Raw genomic sequence first — 21,934 nt, 5'->3', positions numbered from 1 at the left:
TCCTGAAGCGGCTCAGACCACCTCCATGTCTGATGGCCTTTCTAGCCATGCCAGACCTTCTGCCAGCATCAACATCCCAAGATGGGCTCAAAACCAGCCAGCCCTTTCAACCTCCTAATTCCTGGGTGGTGACCACTGTGGAAGGGCGGAAATGAGCCCTTACTGTGGACTGGTGCTGCTGTCACTGGACACTCAGGAGCCCGTGGACATCCCTCCCGTCCCGTTCCAAGGCCCAAGCCAAACACAACTCATCCCTCTGGATGAAAGCGGCCATGTCACAACTCAGCTAAGAAAACTGAAATCTGGAAGCATTCAGAGGAACGTAGCCCCGTGTGTTCCCCTGACCCACCACGGTGTGTGGTGTGCATCTGTCACGTCCGGGTACTTCTCCAGTTTCCGAAGACAAGGGCTCCCTCATACTGACGTGCAAGCCCATTCTCCCACACCGCTGGGCTTGTGCCATCGGGTAGTCCATATCTGTGGTACGTCATCTTTCCCCTCCCTGCTGGCTTGCTCAGAGTTTATGTACAGTCTCACAAAGCTCTCTCATTTAAAACCCCCAATCGATGGGGCGCCTGGGTGGCTCAGTCGGTTGAGCGTCCGACTTCAGCCAGGTCACGATCTCGCGGTCCGGGAGTTCGAGCCCCGCGTCGGGCTCTGGGCTGATGGCTAGGAGCCTGGAGCCTGTTTCCGATTCTGTGTCTCCCTCTCTCTCTGCCCCTCCCCCGTTCATGCTCTGTCTCTCTCTGTCCCAAAAATAAATAAACGTTGAAAACCCCCAATCAAAACCTTCCTTTGACCTCACTTCCTCTAGTTTCCTCCCTCCCTTTCCTTCAATTCTCAGGGGAGTCTCTTGAAGCTACAGCCTATCCATGCTGTGTCTCCCTCTTCATTTCTCACTAACCCAATTCACTACAGTCCGGCCTCCATTTCCAATGCTCCACTAAAATTTCTCCGGCAGAGTTCGCTGGTGATCTCTGTATTGCTAAGTGCCACGGGCCCTTCAGGAGTTCTCTTTTTTTTTTTTTTTTTTTTTTTTTGTTCAACGTTTATTTATTTTTGGGACAGAGAGAGACAGAGCATGAACGGGGCAGGGGCAGAGAGAGAGGGAGACACAGAATCGGAAACAGGCTCCAGGCTCTGAGCCATCAGCCCAGAGCCTGATGCGGGGCTCGAACTCCCGGACCGCGAGATCGTGACCTGGCTGAAGTCGGACGCTTAACCGACTGCGCCACCCAGGCGCCCCATTTTAAATTTTTTTTTTTTTTTTTTTTTTTGTTCAACGTTTATTTATTTTTGGGACAGAGAGAGACAGAGCATGAACGGGGCAGGGGCATCAGGAGTTCTCTTAATGCTGCTCTTGGTAGTGCCTGCCCCTGCTATCTCTTGAGAGTCTCAGTCCTTGGATTGTTTTTTCATGACTCGATTCCATTTTGTTTCATTTTATTATTGTTTTGTTTTCTGCTGTGCCATTGACTCTCCATCACCTTTGCGGCCTCTTCTGACCTTCATTCCGACATAAAATCATTCCTAGGTTCTCTCTTTGGGACTCTTCTTTCCATTGGAAAATTCCGTCCACCCTCATGGTTTTAACTATCACCTATATGCTGACATTTCCCAAATCTGCCGCCTGGCTCTGACCTTCTAGGGTTTTCTGACAACCACCACCAACCAATTCTCTGATTCTCCAGACACCAGCTGGGGATCCAACAATCCAATCCGGACACAAATTACCTGGAGTTAGCATACACTCTACAGGTTAAGGGATCAGTCCCGAAGACTGCCCCCACTTCAAGATGCCAGCTCTAAGCCCCAGGCCGAGTGGCTGTAAATTAGGGGTTCTCATGACCCCCTCATCAGGTTCGATAGTTTGCTAGAATGGCTTACAGAACTCAAGGAAATGCTTCACTTCTGAGTTTATTATCAAGAAAACAATTCAGGAACAATCAGATGGAAGCGATGCCTAAGGCAAGGTATGGGTGCAAGTGGGGCTCCCCTGTGTTCACTGGGTGCATTAAATCCCTCAGTACCTCGATGGGTACGCTAATCTGAAAGATCACCAACTCCTGTTCAAGAGTTTTTACAGTGCCTAATCTCAAGCCCCCTTCACCTCCTAGGAGGCTAAGGGTAGGGTTGTAAGCTGCTATTCTGTTCTCACTTGGCCATTTTGTTGATCAGCCCCACCCTCACTCCATCTAAAGGCCCTACCCTAAAACACGTTTTTAGCATAAACTCAGGTGTGATCAAAAGGGGCTTATTTTGAATAACAAAAGATACTCTACCATCACTCAGGAAATACTAATTTTAGGAGCTCTGTGCCAGGGATTAAGGACAAAGACAAAATACATTTCTTTGTTGTTTTTTTAAAAATTTTTAAAATGTTTGTTTTTGAGACAGAGACAGAGCATGAGTGGGGGAGGGGCAGAAAGAGAAGGAGACACAGAATCCGAAGCAGGCTCCAGGCTCTGAGCTGTCAGCACAGAGCCGGACGTCGGACTCGAACTCAAAGACTGTGAGATCATGACCTGAGCCGAAGTTGGATGCTTAACCGACTGAGCCACCCAGGCACCCCAAAATACATTTTCTTTTTTAAAATTTTTTAATTTTTTTTAACGTTTATTTATTTTCGAGACAGAGACAGAGCATGAATGGGGGAGGGTCAGAGAGAGGGAGACACAGAATCTGAAACAGGCTCCAGGCTCTGAGCTGTCAGCACAGAGCCCGGCGCGGGGCTCGAACTCACGGACTACGAGATCATGACCTGAGCTGAAGTCGGCCGCTTAACTGACTGAGCCACCCAGGCGCCCCCCAAAATACATTTCTTATTACAGCACAGACTTTTATCCCAAACTTAACTCTTATAAAAGGAAATTCATCACTTTCATATCCCCAAACTCCTTTTTCTTCTACCTCCCATGGCTTTATTAATGGCATCACAATCTATAGAGCCTTCCTGGAGAGAGAAATTACCAGTCATTCTAGCTCCTTCCCTCCATCAATTCAACTCATCACCAGGCTCTTCCAATTTTAAGCCTTTTGACATTTCTCAAACCTATTCTTCCCCCACTTCTCCTACTAAAACAATGTCATCTGGATTGTTTCACAGCCAGTGAATCCCTGCTTCCAGTTTTGTTCTCCATCAAATCTACATTAAACCTTGCTAATGGGGTCATTTCTAAAAAACTCTCACCTAGCTGTTTCACACTGATTCCTATTTTTCCATTTATTTATTTATTTATTTATTTATTAAAAAAAATTTTTTTTCAACGTGTATTTATTTTTGGGACAGAGAGAGACAGAGCATGAACGGGGGAGGGGCAGAGAGAGAGGGAGACACAGAATCGGAAACAGGCTCCAGGCTCTGAGCCATCAGCCCAGAGCCTAACGCGGGGCTCGAACTCCCGGACCGCGAGATCGTGACCTGGCTGAAGTCGGACGCTTAACCGACTGCGCCACCCAGGCGCCCCTGTTTTTCCTTTTAAACTTAGGTTTCACTAAGTGTCACTATTTCCTGCCAGGAAGTTGTTATTCAGTCCTTATACTGGGCTACTTTCTCCTACAGTATTCTCCTAAAAATAGCCTGTATAGGGGCAACTGGGTGGCTCAGTTAGTTGAGCATCCAACCCTTGATTTGGGCTCAGGTCATGATCTCATAGTTGTAAGAGCCAGCCCTGCGTCTGGCTCAGCGCAGACAAGGTGAAGCCTGCTTGGGATTCTCTCTCCCTCAAAATAAATAAACATTTAAAAAGATTCTCTCTCTTTCTCTCCCTCTGCTCCTCTCCCCAGCTCATGCTCTTTCTATATATAAAAGAAGAATAAAAAAAATAAACCTGTACATATCCTTTTTTTATTTTTGAGAGAGAGACAGAACATGAGCGGGGGAGGGGACAGAGAGAGAAGACAGAATCCAAAGCAGGCTCCAGGCTCTGAGCTGTCAGCACAGAGCCTGACGCGGGGCTGGAACTCGTGAACCTTGAGATCATGACCTGAGCCAAAGCTGGACACTCAACCAACTGAGCCACCCAGGCGCCCCTGACCTGTACTTATTATTTGTCACAATAGACTGAAATTCATATTTGATATCACATTAAGACATTGCTCAAATTACAGTGACATCTGCTCTAGAGGGCAGGGTCCATGTCTAATACAACCTAATATTCTTACAAAATAGTACTGTGAAAATGAATACAGGAAACCTCAGCTAAAATGGAGTCAGAGGCCTGGAAAGAGGGGAGCTGAAGCTGCACCCCTAGTTGCCCCACTTAGCCCAGCCAAAAGAAAGAGATAGGCTTTGCAGTCCCCCAAAGAAGAAGCCTACTTTAGGACTCCAGGAGGAGGAAGATTCTCTCCTTGCCTAGCAAGAGCTCAGCCAATGAGAGACTGTCACCAATCAGCCAATAAGAAGCCACTACACTTCAAATTCCCAGTTTGCACCAATGGCCTTTTGTTTTTAACAGCCCCTCCCAACTCCCCCTTTTCCTCTGTAAAAGAGCATTCCTCTCCTTTGTTCTCTGGACTTGCCTGTGGCTTTTCCTGGACTTGCTCGTCCCAGACTGCAATTCTTCTGTGTTCCCTAATAAACCGATTGTGATGGTAAAATAACTGGTTGTTTCACTCTTAAAATAGATAGTACAATCCCTAATAACAGCAAGCCCTCAGTCTGTGTGTGTCAAATTCACCTACCGGTGTAAATAAAAGTACTTTATATTTAAAGTACTTTAGGGGCGCCTGGGTGGCGCAGTCGGTTAAGAGTCCGACTTCAGCCAGGTCACGATCTCGCGGTCCGTGAGTTCGAGCCCCGCGTCGGGCTCTGGGCTGATGGCTCAGAGCCTGGAGCCTGTTTCCGATTCTGTGTCTCCCTCTCTCTCTGCCCCTCCCCCGTTCATGCTCTGTCTCTCTCTGTCCCAAAAATAAATAAACGTTGAAAAAAAAAATTTAAAGTACTTTATATTTTTATTTTATTTATTTATTTATTATTTATTTATTTATATATTTATATTTTATTTTATTTAAAGTACTTTATATTTAAAGAATATAAAATGCTTTAAAATCCTTTAAAAATTATTAAACTGAAGTGCCAAGCAAATATCCCTGACTTCATTTCTGAGGAAAAGGGCTTTTTAAACCTTAAAGTGTCCTCTGCATTCAAGTGAAGTAGATGATTATTTTCAGACCTGAACTATAGCTGAGAAGCTTCCAATTCGACTGATAAGAAGTTTGGTCTCCAGGGGCACCTGGCTGGCTCAGTCGGAAGGGCACAGGACTCTAGATCTCAGGGGTTCGAAGTTTGAGCCCCATGTTGAGTGTAGAAATTACCTAAATAAATATTAATTAAAAAAAATTAGTTTGGTCTCCATTTGTGTTATAGGTTTGACATTAAATAACTTGATTAGGGTTTAAAAAATTTTTTTTTTAATGTTTATTTCTTTTTGAGAGAGAGAGTGTGTGACAGAGCATGAACAGGGAGGGGCAGAGAGAGAGACAAACACACAGAATCTGAAGCAGGCTCCAGGCTCTGAGCTGTTAGCACAGAGCCGGACGCGGGGCTTGAACCCATAAACCGCGAGATCCTGACCTGAGCCGAAGCTGGATGCTTAACCTACTCTGCAACCCCATTGATTAGGTATTTCTACTATGACTGGTCCAGAAGGCATTGTGACCCTGTCAGCCGCTGCCAAAAGGCAAAGCAGAGAGGTCTGAATGCTACAGGAATGCTGATAAGTATCTAGAAACTTGTAAGAGAATGGTTTAGGTATGTTCCAATGGCAACCCTGCCTTAACCAGTTATATGTTTACCTAGGGAAGGAAAAGCAAAAAATAAGAGAAGCCAAAACCAAGGGAGAGAGCAAGGATTCTATTCACATTCAAAAGGCTTTCCTTGGTTTGTTCATTCTGATAGAATTCTTTACACAAAAGCTACAGAAGAGTGCAAAGAAGTAGGGCAGTTTTTCTTCAAAGACTCTTACTCTTCAGGTTGGAAGGAATCTAAAAAATCAGGTCATTCAGCCCTCTTTCTTTACACAGGAGAAAAGTGAAGACCAGGGTGAATGAATTCCCTAAAGTTCCAAAGAATCCATAGCAGAGCCAAATCCGGAAGTGAAGAAAGAGAACAAAGGAAGAAGAGCGTCCTAAATGGGGGCTCCAACTCTTCCCCCACTGTGTTCTTCCTAGTTCCCCCAGCCTGCACCATGCTAGCCACAGGAGACCTTTACATACTGATCAAAAATGCGATTATGAACTCTCAAGCAACCTATCCTTGTCCTTCCTAATGCCTGGGATAATTTTCAACCTTCTGCTGAGGCCAAATTCTTTCCCGCCCCTCACCCTCACTTCAAGTATCACCTCTTACCTCAGCTCCCTTCAAGGAAAACCAATTGCCTACATCTCTGTTCCCATGGGAAATTGATAACCACTGTGGAATTTTTATCGCATGGTATTAATTGTGTGTGTGCACCCATACCCCACCCTCTTCTCCCCAGAATCCTAAGGGCACTGCACACATGTCATTTACCTTGTAATCCCAGCAGAGAGTAAGCAGTGGGGAAATGCTTGTTGAATTCCAGGGGATTATGGAAGAGCAGAGGCATAGCACATACAAAGTATCAAACACATAGCATTAAAATCAGGTCTCAGATAAAAGTGCTATGCTAATAAATCCATTTGGACCCAAAACTGGGAAATCCAATTTGAACAAATAAATCCATTTGAACCAAAAGGGAAAGCTACATGCTGACAACTGACAGCCATCATGTGGAAAAGTCAGGAGCGACATCTTGCATATGTGAAAAGAGTCCATCTGGTATAAAGCGGTGATATTGGGAGAGGGCCTAAAAAATGTAACTGGCATACAAATTCCTTTAACGTGTAATGAAGGAGAAGATAATACAAGATATTGACTGCTGAACCTCACTTACTTCACCGTCTGAACTCAGGGCAAGTTTTTAAAAAATTGTTTTCCCTAAAACATAGGGAATACACTTCAATGAGAAGATATTTCATGTTACATGTGCATACTCAATGTACTTTTTAATGCTTAGGATTTGGCCCAAACCTGCCCGGGCACATTACAAACACTGAAAAATGATTTTAGGATGGAAAAATAATTGTAACATTTTACTGTTTTCATGCAAAGGTTGCAAAGTAATGACCTGAATTTGAAAGTATAAACTGGTTTGTGTCACTAGAAACTCAGTCTTATTATTTTAGAGTCACATCCTGTTTTGGGATCAAAAATGATCCTATCCAAGAATGCTTTAAAGGTATTGAAATTATTCTTATCCACCTAATTCACCACATTTGGCTTTAGGGTATTTCCAGAAATTGAATTCATTCTCAAAGGATGAGGATTTGCCAACCTTATGACTATTCAAAGAATGGGCTCCAGGCTTTGAAAGTAACTCTGCAAGAAGAGTTTCAAAAAGATTTTGTGCAATTGCAGCATTTTTGGAAAAGTTCTTGGGTTCCTTTGGTGACTACTTTTAAAGAGACAACATTCCCATGTTTTTAAAACAAAGCAGTCACATCACTTTATAGAAACATTCTGTGCTTATGCAAAGAAGAATCCAACCATGGTTTTAAAAACTGGTGTGTGTGTGGGGCGCAGGGGGGTGCCTGAGTGACTCAGTCGGTTAAGTGTCCCACTTTTGATCTCAACTAAGGTCATGATCTTGCGGTTCATGAGATGAAGACCAGCGTCGGACTCTGGGCTGACAGCACAGAGCCTTGCCTGGGATTCTTTCCCTCTCTCTCGGCCCCTCCCCGGGCATGCGTGCGTGTGCTTTTTGTCTCTAAAAATAAATAAACTTTAAAAAATGTTTAATAAATAAACAAAACCTGGAATTTATGAATGACTGCCATGCAAATCACATTGTAAAGCTGCAAACGCAATGATAAAGTTCCCTGTGGCCAGGTCTGAGTGCAGATGAATGCAGAAGGAGCCAGAGAGGGGTACCTGTGTCTGACAATACACAGAGGAAGTCTCCATGCTCAACAGAGAGCTAGAGGTGCTCCCTCTTTCCTGTCCTCTACATAACATCAGAAATCCTTTGAATGTTAGAATTGTTGAATGAAAATGAATCTTGGATTCACAGTTGAGAAAACAAACCTATTAAAATTAAGAGATCTGGCGTGCCTGGGTGGCTCTGTCGGTTAAGCGTCAGACTTTGTCTCAGGTCATGATCTTACGGTTCATGGGTTTGAGCCCCATGTCAGGCTCTGTGCTGACAGCTCAGAGCCTGGAGCTTGCTGCGGATTCTGTGTCTCCCTCTCTCTGTCCCTCCCCTGCTTGCAGACTGTTTCTGTGTCTCTCTCTTAAAAATAAACATAAAAAAAAAAAATTAAGAGATCTACTCAGGGATGCACAGACACTTAATGGGAGGCACTGCGCCTTCTGTATCTTTCCTCATCCCAAATCTAGTGAGGTTGTGTCATTAATTATTTTAGGGGGCTGGTTCAGATTAGACTGCACATTGGAATTTTGGCTTCAACAGCTGTTATGATCCTGGGCAAGTGGCTGTGTCTCTGTTATGCATAGAATGTGATGACAACTGTACCTGTGTCATATATGTGAAAGCACTCTAAATGCTGTGTAGCACATAATAATGGTATCACCTCACCTCATGTAAGCTTTGATACATTTTCTGAAGCTTCTCTGAAAAAAGATCAAACTTCAAAATATTGCTGTTCTCTACTCTTACTTTCCTTATGGGCAAAGGCCTTGTGTTCTTCAGCTAGGTGACTGCCATGACACTCAGGCTGGTGTTCAACACACAGAACTACTTACTCAATGTCAGTTGACAACATGAGCAAATCTCTCTGGTCAGTATCAGCTGTTCAATAATCGCCTTTCTCCTAGCTCATAGGCCATTTACTATTAGCTCCTCTCAGGTACTGATGAAAGGTCTGATGTTTTGTGATTTTAGTATCTGATTTCAGCCAAGGGCCTGTGACTGCTTGTAAAATTTTTAGCAAATATTTGCATCAAAACAAGGACCAGCGTAGAAATCTACCAATTTGATGTCAAACTAGTCCAACTTCATACACTACAGAATTTTATTATGACAAGAAAGGAAAATATTCTTTAAGTTTTTTTTTTTAATGTTTGTTTTTGAGAGAGAGAGGCAGAGCGTGAGTAGGGGAGGGGCAGTGAGAGAGGGAGACACAGAATCTGAAGCAGGCTCCAGGCTCTGAGCTGTCAGCACAGAGCCGGACGTGGGGCTCAAACTGACGAACGTGAGATCATGAGTCAGAAGCTTAACCAACTGAGCCACCCAGATGCCCCGGAAAGGAAAATATTCTTGATAGTTCCTATGGGCTCTCAGAAGACCACATTATATGTTATGTAACACATCCAGCACCATATTTAAGTTGTTAGGATCAAATGAGGTGCTGTTTTCCAGTGAATTACAGAAACAATACAGCGATAATGAAAGCCATCATGATGAATTAGTTTTTCATCCTTGTTGATATACAGGAACTTAATTCACAAAACACGCTTAGGACTACACACTAGGGATTTCAAAGTAACTTGGAGGATCACAAGATCATTGTTTTCAGATGATAATCCTCAGTATTAACAATAAAAGACAAAAATTAGCCCGTTTCTAAGGTTCTTCACATTTTTTAAATCACCACACAAGATGGAAGACATCATTTGAAAAATCTAGAAGGCAACAAATATGGATATAAACACAAACCTGATATATATGGACTGAAAAAAACACACACCAACATTTATACACAGACCAGCATCTCCATGAGTGGAGAAGAGGCATGTCAGTTACCCATGTCGGTGCCGGAGATTTCACCAACATGACACAGAGCAGTATCTGGAAAAAAGAGGAGAGAAAGCGGCCAGGATGCAAGGGGGAGACACACACATTAATGGCAAATTAACATTTTCTCTTTCCTTTTTCAAGGTAACTCGGTATCTCTCCTCAGTTTTTTCTTTTTTCTCTTCTCTCCCCATCTCCTTACTCATTGTCTCCACCTTCAAATTTCCACTTCTCCACTTGGATCTCTTCTTTTTTAAATACGTCTCATCACTACTGTGACCTTTGTTGGCGTGTTCATGTTCATTTGGTCCTAGATAGGCCCCTGACCAGATGAGGTGGCCAATATACCTATATGCTAATATGACCAAATACTGCTACCTCATCTGATCAGGGGCCTGTCTAGCATCATCCATTCAGGAGAGGGGAACAGAAGAAATAAGAAACTGAATCAAGGGCGCCTGGGTGGTTCAGTCAGTTAAGCGTCTCACTTCGGCTCAGATCATGATCCTGTCGTTCATGAGTTCGAGCCCCGCGTTGGGTTCTGTGCTGACAGCTCAGAACCTGGAGCCTGTTTCGGATTCCATGTCTCCCTCTCTCTCTGCCCCTCCCCCCACTCATGCTCTGTCTCTCCCTCTCCTTCAAAAATAAATAAACGTTAAAAAATTTTAAAAAAGAAACTGAATCCGTAACTTGAGGATGTCTTAGGTAACAGTTCCTCTAATACCATGGATCCATTTTGCTAAGATCCATTTAAGAAAGTTGTGTTCTGATGGAGTTATTTATCCTTCAGGGCTAAAACCGAATAAGCCACTTCATTGGTAGATAACTATTCTGCAAAGAGGTTTGAGAAAACTGTGCTCTATGAGAATACTGTTTGCCATTCACCGAACTCTCCTACCGTTTGCAGTCCAAATACTGTATGATCACACTCACAAAGCACTTCATTTCACCAAGGCCAACCTTTTTACATGCATATTGGGAGATGCATATTCTAAAACAAACCAAACCTACAAAAAGCTAGATTCTGGCCTTAAATGACAACAGCATGAAGACACAACGAAAACCTCAGCAAGCGGTTACCCTTGAGACAAGGAAATGTAACGTGGAAGGCAGGAAGAAGGCTCTCGCTTTTCATCTTGAACAGAGGCTACACTATTTTTCTAGCCTTATACGCATATTGCTTTAAACTATGTCAACACAGATAGGGGAGATTATGGTCCAATTTCTTAGGCTCTTCTTTGTATTACTCTGTCATAAAAAAAAAAACAAAACAGTGATAAATGTCACCAGCAAAATTTTAAGAGGTTGTAAAAAATGTACCCAAGTATGCCAGCCTGAGTTATCTTTGTTAGCACTGTCACATCTGTTCACATCTTTGATAACACTGCACTTTGGGGGACTTTTCAAAATCCTAAGTATGAATGTCACCTACTATCTTCTGAAGTGTAAGGTACTGATCTGCGTTTAAAGGGCTTACAGTCTTGGGATGCCTGGGTGGCTCAGTCAGTTAAGTGTCCGACTTTGGCTCAGGTCATGATCTCATAGTTCGTGACTCAAGCCCTGTGTCGGGCCCTGTGCTGTCAGCTCAGAGCCTGGAGCCTGCTTTGGATTCTGTGTCTCCCCCCCCCCCCCCCGCCCCTCCCTGGCTCGCTCGGTCTCTCTCTCTCAAAAAAAATAAACATTAAAAAAAACATTTAAAGCGCTTACAGTCTTGTTTTCCCGGATTGTGAAAGGATTTCTCTTAAAGCTATACCATACGCCCTCGTGCATTGCCGGTAGAAACATAACATAGTACGGCTGCTTTGAGAAATTTTTCCAGTTCTTCAAAAAGTTGAACACAGACTGACCATATGACTCAGAAATTCCACCTCTACGTATATAAGAAGTGAGAGCATATGTCCACACAAAGACTTGCATACAAATATTCATAGCATTATTCATAATAACCAACAACTGGAGACCAACTAAATGTTCCTGAACAAGCCAACAGATGGACAAAATGTGGAATATTCACATAGTATTGCTGAATACTATTCAGTGACAAAAAGGACTCAGCTAATGACATACGCTACTTTACAAACGGACCTCAAAAACCCAAGGCTAAGTGAAAGCAGGCAGATACAAAAGACCACGGATTATATGATTCCACTTATATGAAATGCCCAGAAAAGGCAAGTTTATAGAAACAGAAAGTAGACAAATGGTTACCTGGGGCAAGGTGGGAATGGGGATTCAACATAAATGGGTGCAGGTAATCTTTGGGGTGGGGTGTGGGAAAATGTTGGAAAACCAGGTATGACAATGGTGCACCACTCAGTAAAGTTACTGAGGTATACAGCTGGAAATGGGTACATTTTATCACCTGGAAAATGTACCTCAAGAACCCTGTTAAGAATAATCTGCCTCTTGAGACATCATGTCCCATTAAGAATGTGGGAGTCTGGCACACAGAGTGACCGAAGACAACATACGAACCAGTTTATCTTTGAGAATGCAGTTAAGTTGCTTTTGCTTCTCTTCTAGGGGTAAATAATTAAATTTACGTTTAGATAAAGCCCCTTCTTTCCTTAAAAAAAAATTTTTTTTTAAATTATTTTAGAGACAAAGCTCGTGAACAGGGGAGAGGGGCCGAGTGAGAGAGATACAGAATCTTAAGCTCAATGCAGAGCCCGACGCAGGGCTCAAACCCACAACCCTGGGATCATGACCTGAGCTGAAATCAAGATTCGGACACTCAACCAATGAGCCACCCAGGCTCCCTCCCACCATTTCTTTTAAGAACAGTCACTGATATGGCTCTGGAAGAGTCTCTCTCAAGGACCTTTGAAAACGTGTGAGACACCTAGAACTGAGCGTTAACAGAGTTAGAAAGATGGTGAAGGAGAGCTCTTTTAGAGTTTAACAATTGCAAAAACAATGAACAATGTAAAGATGAGGAGCCCAGAGATAAAAGCTCAATGCCAGGAAGCAGGATTTTGAAAATCAATGGCTTGTAGATAAAAGTACTGAACAATAGATAGGAAAACACCAAAGCAGTAAGCAATATTTAAATAAGCTGGTAAGTCACGAAGTAGTTCTCGTAGGAGAGGTTTTTTTTTTTTTTTTTTAATTTTTTTTTTCAACGTTTATTTATTTTTGGGACAGAGAGAGACAGAGCATGAACGGGGGAGGGGCAGAGAGAGAGGGAGACACAGAATCGGAAACAGGCGCCAGGCTCTGAGCCATCAGCCCAGAGCCCGACGCGGGGCTCGAACTCACGGACCGCAAGATCGTGACCTGGCTGAAGTTGGACGCTTAACCGACTGCGCCACCCAGGCGCCCCTCGTAGGAGAGGTTTTTAACTTAAAGTAAAAACCAAGGTGCCATGTTGGTTTCATGCAAGTATTGCCCCACGTGTCTTTGAGGTCTAGCTGCTGCAACAGAGGCTCACTTTTAACAGAATACTGGGGAAGAGGCGCCTGGGTGGCTCAGTCCGTTGAGTGTCTGACTTCGGCTTAGGTCATGATCTCACATGGTTTGTGAGTTCCAGCCCCTCACCGGGCTTTGCGTTGATAGCATGGAGCCTGCTTGGGATTCTGTCTCCCTCTCTCTGTGCCCCTCCTCTGCTAGTTCACTCGCTCTCACTCTTTCTCAAAAGTAGACATTAAAAAAAAAAAAAAATAGAACCCTTGGGCTTGCTACTGTCAGAGTTAGGGCTGTTGAATTTTGACTAATTATCTTTTATGTAATCCTCCCACCCACCCCCACCCCAACGCCACAGCATGTTCCAGACGCTCAGTGGGAAAGATTGACACAGCTATGGTTATCAAGAGCTAACAACATCAGACACTGGGTGAAGTGAATTTCTTACACTTCTCATTTATAGTTGATAGCAAGCATCTATGAAGCAGTGACTTAAGTATTCCCCTTTACAGATGATGAAGGGGTGGCTTAGAGGCGTTCAGTAACTGGCCAGGGTCACACTTCCAGGAGACAGAGAAGTCAGATTTCAAATCCTACTTTCCTAGAACATGCATTCTTTTTCTTTCTTTTTTTAATTAAAAAAACATTTTTTTTAACGTTTATTTATTTTTGAGACAGAGAGAGAGACAGAGCATGAACGGGGGAGGAGCAGAGAGAGAGGGAGACACAGAATGGGAAGCAGGCTCCAGGCTCTGAGCCATCAGCCCAGAGCCCGACGCGGGGCTCGAACTCACGGACCGCGAGATCGTGACCTGAGCTGAAGTCGGCCGCTTAACCGACTGAGCCACCCAGGCGCCCCTCTTTTTTTAATTTTTAAAAATGTAAGTAATCTCTACACTAACACGGGGCTTGAACTCATGACCCCAAGATCAAGACTTGTACGCTCCACCAAGTGACCCAGTCAGGTGCCCCTAGAGCCTGAATTCTTAACATCTTTACGAACTGCTTCGATAGATCAGCAATTTCCAATAGTAACCTTTAGCCATAGGACTGATTTGATTCACTAAATTCCTTTTTCAAAAACATTTTAGACAAGAACGCTGTTTCATTTTTCTCCGTCTTTTCAAACTCAACTGTTTCACTTTAATAACATTTTAATAGTTTCTAATGTCATAATTCTTTCTTCCTATTCCAAAGTTCATATTAAAAAGTATACCAGATAACCAGAATTACCAATTACCAGAACTGGTGACCTGGAAATGAGAATTTTAAAAAAACTGTGGGGGTACCTGGGTGGCTCAGTTGGTTAAGCGTCTGACTTCAGCTCAGGTCATGATCTCGAAGTTTTTGAATTTGAGCCTTGCGTCGGGTTCTATGCTGACAGCTCAGAGCCTGAAGTCTACTTCAGATTCTGTGTCTGCCTCTCTCTCTGCCCCTCTCCAGCTCACTCTCTCTCCCCCCAAATAAGTAAATATTAAAAAAAAATTAAAGGGGTGTCTGGGTGGCACAGTCAGTTAGGCATCCAACTTCGGCTCAGGTCATGATCTCACTGTTTGTGGGTTGGAGCCCATGTCAGGTTCTGTGCTGACAGCTCAGAGCCTGGAGCCTGCTTCCAATTCTGTGTCTCCCTCTCTCTCTGGTCCCTCTCCTCCTCATGCTCTCTTTCTCTCAAAAATAAACAAACATTAAAAAATTTTTAAAATTAAGATTGCATTACAAATATGTTACGGGTCATGTAATTTATTATTTGAAATATGAATCAAGAAAACTTTTGCTCAGAAATGTATCAGTCATTTTAGACAGTTTTTGTAACTCCTTGAAAGTAACTTAGCCATTAAGGGGAGCCTAGGTGGCTTAGTCGGTTGTGTCCTACTTTGGCTCGTGTCATGATCTCACGGTTTGTGAGTGTGAGCCCGGGTTGGACTGTGTGCTGACAACTCAGAGCCTGGAGCCTGCTTCACATTCTGTCTCCCTCTCTCTCTGCCCCTCTCCTGTTCGCGTTCTGTCTCTCTCTCCCTGATATAAACATTAAAAGAAAGAAAGAAAGAAAGAAAGAGAGAAAGAGAGAAAGAAAGAAAGAAGGAAAAGGTAACTTAGCCCGTTAATAAATCAGATCCACAAGAGACTTTAAGAAATAAAAGTGTATCTCAGAAAACGTGTGTGAAAAACATTAGGTTAGAAATGTCTATATATTGGGAACATAACATTCAGAATGAAAAAAGTACTCAAAGGGAGGAAAGTAGGGTCTCAAAAGGAAATATGCAGCTAAATTACCAGTTCTTGGTAAGAAGGGGGCTATTTTTATTTATTGGTTTATTTTTATTTTTTTTAAGTTTATGTATTTATTTTGAGCGAGAGAGAGAGAGAGAGCGAGAGAGAGAGAGAGAGAGAGCATGAGCAGGGGAGGGGCAGGGGAGAGTGAAAAAGACAAGACTAAGCAGGCTCCGTACTGTCAGCGCAGAGCCCAATGTGGGGCTCGAACCCATGAACCACAAGACCATGACCTGAGCTGAAGATGCTTAACCAACTGACCCTCCCATGCGCCCCAGAAAGGGGGTATTTTTAAATCAAATATGCATTTTGGTGATGAGTAAATCTGCAGCCTTACTGCTAACACAAAGATGAGTAACTCCCAACTCTCAGGCAAGTCAATGCACCTAAAAATTCTAACTGCTACTGATAGAAAATTTGATTAAACAACTTTAACAGAGTAAAATTTCCCCTGAGATAGTCAAGCTGAACCTCAGTTACAAGTATACCATACACCTTAATTAGGGGGAATGGCGTCTCAGCCTCCCTAGCTCACTAACAGATGGTTATCGAAAGTGATTATTCGCTGGGCCCCCTGAGAAATTCAGGAAGAAAAAAATGTGATCAGAGTTTGCAATCTATTTAAGGTTCACTAATATATATGGGACTAGTGTGTGAGCTAGTAACTGTTAACAGCTTGAAATAGTACTTTGTACATAATAAATGCTCAATAAATGTTCACTGTTCATCAACAGCAATAACAGCAGCAGCTAAAATCTATGGGGTTGATCACAGACATGCAAGGGGAACATGGAGAAACAAGAGGTAAGTATGGCCAGCGATAAGGAAGGACTTTAAAGGAAGGAAATCGTGAGTTGATTTGTACAGGTATATTGAGAAAAAGAACAGAGGGGACTGCTTGAGCAAAGGAATAGAGATGAGAGGGAAAGAATGTAGGTAACTTCCTTCAACAGTCCCTTTGGCACACCTGTTCCTTATTCTGCATCATCACCTCTTAAGTCTGGAGCGGCTAGTTACTGTGATTGTTTGGACGGAAAAGATAGTCATGCTCGTAGTATTAGGAATGAAGTTGACATGATCTACATGTACTCCAATGTCCTTAAATTCCTGGCAGAGGAGACGAGGTCATGCGGGCCATCCCAGATTCTAGAGTAGAGAAGTGTTCAAGTTCAGGCTCTAGTGTTAGAGTGCAGGCTCTGGACTTGAATTTAGCTGTGTCTCTACCTAGGTGCTTAACTTCTCAGACCCTCCATGTTCTTATGTGTCGAGTGGATAACGACAGCATCTGTCTCATTGTGTATGAAAATGAATGCAAAATGTTGAGCACAATGCCTGTCACACAGCAAGCATTCTCAATAAATGCCAGCTATTATTAACTAGGAGGCCAGGTTGTAGGTGATGAGGACTATGTGGCAAGAGCAAGCCATTCTTCTTTTTTTAAAATATTTATTTTTGACAGAGAGAGAGACAGAGAGAGCGCGCACATGCGAGTGGGCAGGTGGGTGCAGACAGAGGATCTGAAGCAGGCTCCATGCTGTCAGCACAGAGCCCGACGTGGGGCTCGAACTCATGAACCGTGAGATCATGACGAGAGCCAAAGTCGGATGCTTAAGTGGCTGAGCCACCGAGGCGCCCCAAGAGCAAGCCATTCTAATACTCCAAGAAGAAAACGCCCATCAGGACATCCAGATTCCAACGAGTCTGAACTTTGTCATAATTAATCTAAGTTACAAAGTTCAGAACAAAGAAGACTGGGTGCCTAAGCGTCAAAATTTTCCTACCCAAATGATTTCAAATATGGAGTGATCACAATATATATATAACACTGATAATGTATCTACCTCCGTCTTAAAATTACTCTTCTTCTGGTACCAAAACAAGAGTTTAAAGCTCAGGAAATAGAGTGTCTCAAGTCTTTGAGTGATTCAGAAGTGACTTCAGCAGGGCTGGAAGTGACCATTTTACAGGGAAAAACAAACAAAAATCTCCATAAACCAAGAAAAACTTACCAAAGACTGTTGAACGGGCAAACATCCTCAACTGTGAAGAAGATTCAGTTATAGGCCAAACTTTTTATAGTAGTATCTTGTTTGAGTTTAATGTAGCCACAGCCCCCAGCAATGTCCTCTGAACCCTCATTCCTGTATTCCCCACCACGATGGAACCAACAGTAGGCGTTCCTGTATTTGTTGAACTGAAATGAATTTGTGAAACTAGCTGTTCCAAATGAAGGTGTGGCTGTTTGGGGCCTTCCACTTCAAGGTGGTTATGTTTATTGTCTATAAAATTATTTTCCCCAGCGTCTGAAGGGTTTGAAGTTAACAGAATTCACCTGAACAGATAACAGGCTTTCTCAATCTATTAAAACACTCTCCTCAACTGAGTAGACTACTGGGAATGCAAAGATGTAAAGACTTACCAGCGGCCGCATGGACTTGAATCATTTTGCTTTGTGTAACTGGAACTTAGCACTGCCTGGGCTGACTTCTAGGCTAGGAGTTTACAGTCCAGGTTTCTAGTCTTGCTTGGCCCACTTAACACTCCTGTCACCTCTATGAAGTGCTGTTTAGAATGCCACAATCCCTCTTTTTTAAGAGAAGTATATAAAAGAAGGAGGAACTGGAAAAGAAATGTCCTTTGCTACTTTATCGCTTTCTTGGGCTTGAGTTAATAGAACAGAGTTAGGACTTTATTTTGGGGAGAGAAAACAAAAACATTTTGTGAGGGTTATACCTATGGCATTTTTTCCCCCTCAATCATCTTTTTATCGTTCATTTAAACAGGAAAGAATATCAGCTGAACTTGACAAAGCTGAGGGGCAGAAGAAAGGGCAGACAAGGAAAGCAGACACTGAGAGAGATTATGACCAAAGCCTTTGACACAACAAATCAAAGCAGCTAGTAAAAGCTATTTTTCTTCCAAAACTTCAGCCCAAACTCCAATACACAGATGGAATATGCTTTTATAAACACCATTCTTTATGTGGAACCACACCGTGTTATAAAAATTGAATAAATGTTGAAACAATGGAGATCGCACTTTCACTGTTTTTTAGGTACCCCCAACAGGTTGGTACCAAAAAAAAAAAAAAATTTTGGCTTCTTTAACAGGTTATTTATATATTTATCTTAGTAACACTTAAAGTTACAGCGACACAGAAAATAACCAAATACTGATCCTTTTCCTTTTGGAAAGAAGAATGTTTGGCAAGAACAAGCATGGAAATAATACTTCTGGATTTTAAAAACAGTCGTACAGGGGAAGATAAATAAGTTTTGTTACAGGAAGGTAATCCTTGTGATCCAAGTATCTGAGTTTTCCGTTTCTGAAACTAGAAAAGTTTCTAGGCCCAGCAATGTGCCAATCCTATTATGAATATGAATCTTTTAAGAGGATTGTCATAACCCAATGTTCGAAATGTTTTATGTTATTATATATTCATTGTGCTCCTACAGCAGCTCCCCCACCCTCTCTCTTTCTCTCTCTCTCTCTCAAAAAAAAAGAAAGAAAGAAAAGAAAAAAAAAGGAAAAAAGAAAAGTATGTAGCGAGTTTGTGTCAAGTTCCCAAGCAAAGGCAGACAGTCCTTGAAGGGAAAGATAAAGCGTATTTCATGTTTTCTCCCACTTGTCTCACTTGAGCAGAAACGAAGGAGATGGGGAAAAGACACCCTTTAGTTCCGGATCAAATGACAAAATACACATCGCTGTGAAACTAATAACCAGATGGCCTCTACGAGGTAGCTTCGTCTTCATACACGTCATGAAGAAGTAAGGAACAGAAGGAAGGGTCAGCGCTGTTCCTTGACCTGACTTAGACATCTGAATGCCTGCCCCAGACCTCCCTCGGGACAGATACCACGCCAATCCCGCTTTCGCTCCAATCCTTCACATCCCCACCAGACTGCAAGCTGCGGTCCGTTCCTCAAACGCTGCGGTGCCTCGTTCCCCACTACAGCATCGGAGAGAAAGAAGAGCCCGGACGCCCCCCGAAAGAGTTCAAGCCACGGGGCTGTCCGTCCACGGTCAAGTTCCAAGCCAAACCCGTCCCCGGCACAGAAGTTTGGGCAGCGCGCTCCCGTCCGCCCGGGGCCGGACGCTACTTACTGGGCTGAGCCAACTTTGCTGTCTCTCTTCGCGAGCACTTTGGCAGGCTTTGCGTCTTCCACATCTTGCTGTAGTTCGGTCATCGGGGCCGCGGGTGGAGGGCACCTTCAGACGTCCCCTCGCGGCTCCCAGCGTCCCGGGCGCAGGCCCCGCGAGCCGCGCCTTTCCCCGCGCCCTCCGTGCGCCCTCCTCGCGCGCTCCCGGCCGCTCACCGCATCCAGGCCGGCCCGGAGCCGCGGGGCCGCCAACCTGGACACGTCCGGGCGGCCGCGATTGGTCGGCGCCGGCGTGCGGGCCGGGGAGGGAAGGGGAGGGCCGAAGGCAAGTGACAGCCTCCTGCCCCAACCCGCGAGGCCCGGCCCGAGCGCCTGCAAACCTGTTGAACTAGTCTGGCTGGGGGAGGAAGCTAATTGGCCACGCAGGTGGAACAGTTGCCTAACTAGGCTCTGTATATTTAGCCTCCTGGTAAGTTGGGTTTCCTCCCGCCCCCCCCAGCACCCCCCCCCCCTCCAGCTGTAACCGGGGAGTTTTAAAAACGGGCGGCCTTCTGCGGCTACAGGAAATGGTTCGGACTGAGCGAGGCGCTCGGTCTCCCAGATGCGCGCTGTGGGCTGCGCGGTGTCCCGGCCTAAATTATTCAGACAGGATATTGCCTCATTGGGGACTGCTCCGTCGGGGCTCCAACAATAGGTCAGTTCAGTGACAAAGGTAGCGAGACGTGGTTGTCTCTAGAGGTTGTCTGGTTAACCCTTCCCCGTTATGGGGGTGGGGAGAGGGGTGGGGGTGGAGGTGCAGGGAGAGCGTTCCTCAAAATCTCATTAGCAACTTAGCGTCGACTGTGCCCCCCACCTGGAAAAGGAATGCCTCTTCTTCCCGCTTTTTGGTGAGGTTTTGGCTTGCTGAATCTGTCTCAAAGTTTGCATTTGAAACATCCTCCAGGGGCGCCTGGGTGGCCCAGTTGGTTGGACGTCCGACTTGGGCTCAGGTCATGATCTCACGGTTTGTGGGTTTGAGCCCCTGCGCGGACAGCTCAGAGCCTGGAGCCTGCTTTGGATTGTGTGTCTCCCCCTCTCTCTCTCTCTGCCCCTTCCCACCCTATCAAAATAAATAAATAAGTACGTAAATAAATAAGTAAATAAATATTTTTAAATATTAAAAAATTAAAAAAAAACCACCCACATCATCCATTTCTTTCACATAGTTTTGAGAGCTTCTAGGTGCCAGGCATCCTTCTAAACATTCCCTTATTATAACAAATAAAGTATGTGTTGGTGATCTTCTAAGTCGTTGACAATAAGAGGAATGTAAAACCTTATTGTTGGAAGCCCAAACTGACTTTAAAACAATTACAAGTGGCAACAACAGTTCATGACATGGCTGGCGGGGGGGGGGGGGGGGGGGGGGGGGCGGGGGGAGCGATCTTTTGGCCCTGCCTGCGGCTGCAAGACCTTTCTGTTTCTTTAAATTTAAATTTTAGATTTCAGAATAATGGCAGAGACTACGAAACCATAGTGTTTTTGTTTATGTTTGTATATGTGTGTATATAGGGTGTGTGTCAAAGAAAACACCTACCCTTTCGGATAACTGCACACAGTTGGGGGATCAAGGCCTTTCCAAAGATTTCTTTTTGCCTTTTCATTTACTAGCTGTGTGATTAGGCTGAGAGAACGAAAGCATCTTTTTGTAGCCTGCTTGCTCCAAAATTGTCCTAACACTTGGAAAATAAAATAAAAATGTTTTTGTAAAATCTACGAGAGTGGGCCTGGCAGATCGTGCCCCGTCTCTCATGCGCTCTCTCTTTCTCACCTATTTTGCTGCAAAGGGGGGTTGCTCTTCACCATTGACTCCTGTGGAAGCCTGGCTGGGTGTGGTGGGGAAGGCTTTGTGTGACCAGAAGGTTTGCAAGCTCTCTTAGGGATCCCTTCCTGGCTTTTCCTGTACTCACAGTGTGTGTAAAAGTTACCACTCTCTATGCCCAAAACTTTTTGTCTTATCCAACATCAACTCTGTATCCATTCAACAATAAGCCTTCCTCCCTTCCTCTGGGTCCCTGGTAACCTTTATTCTACTTTGTGTGTCTTTGAATTTGTCTGTTCTGGATACTTCATGTAAGTGCAGTCGTGATATTTTTCTTGCTATGTTTGGCTTGTCTCACTGTGTATAATGTTTTCAAGTTCCACCTAAGTTATAGCGTATCTCATCACTTCATTCTTTTTTTTATGGCTGAATAATAATCCATTGTGTGTATACCCCACATTTGTTTATCTGTTGACCTGTTCATGGACACTTGACCTGTTTCTACCTTTTGGCTCTTGTGAATAATAGTGCTGTGAATGACATACAAATACCTGTTCACGTTCTTGCTTTCATTTCTTTTGGGTATA

General features: G+C 43.9%; 1 protein-coding gene across 2 annotated transcripts in view; it reads right to left on the bottom strand.

Annotated features, from left to right (window-relative positions):
* Positions 1 to 21,934, bottom strand: part of GRAMD2B (GRAM domain containing 2B) — a 120,788-nt gene that overhangs the window by 59,854 nt on the left and 39,000 nt on the right. The window contains exon 1 of one of the 2 annotated variants that reach the window (XM_043586618.1): positions 19,551 to 19,743. The exons of the other annotated variant lie outside the window; for it this stretch is intronic. Coding sequence (XP_043442553.1) covers positions 19,551 to 19,633 — 83 coding nt within the window. The 5' untranslated portion in view covers positions 19,634 to 19,743. Of the gene's footprint in view, positions 1 to 19,550; positions 19,744 to 21,934 lie in introns of those variants that run through there. 2 annotated transcript variants of the gene reach the window in all.

Source organism: Prionailurus bengalensis, chromosome A1, assembly GCF_016509475.1.
Source record: "Prionailurus bengalensis isolate Pbe53 chromosome A1, Fcat_Pben_1.1_paternal_pri, whole genome shotgun sequence".
Classification (NCBI taxonomy): domain Eukaryota; kingdom Metazoa; phylum Chordata; class Mammalia; order Carnivora; family Felidae; genus Prionailurus; species Prionailurus bengalensis.
The sequence above is the reverse complement of the archived record's forward strand: the minus strand, read 5'-3'. Positions and strand labels throughout refer to the sequence as shown.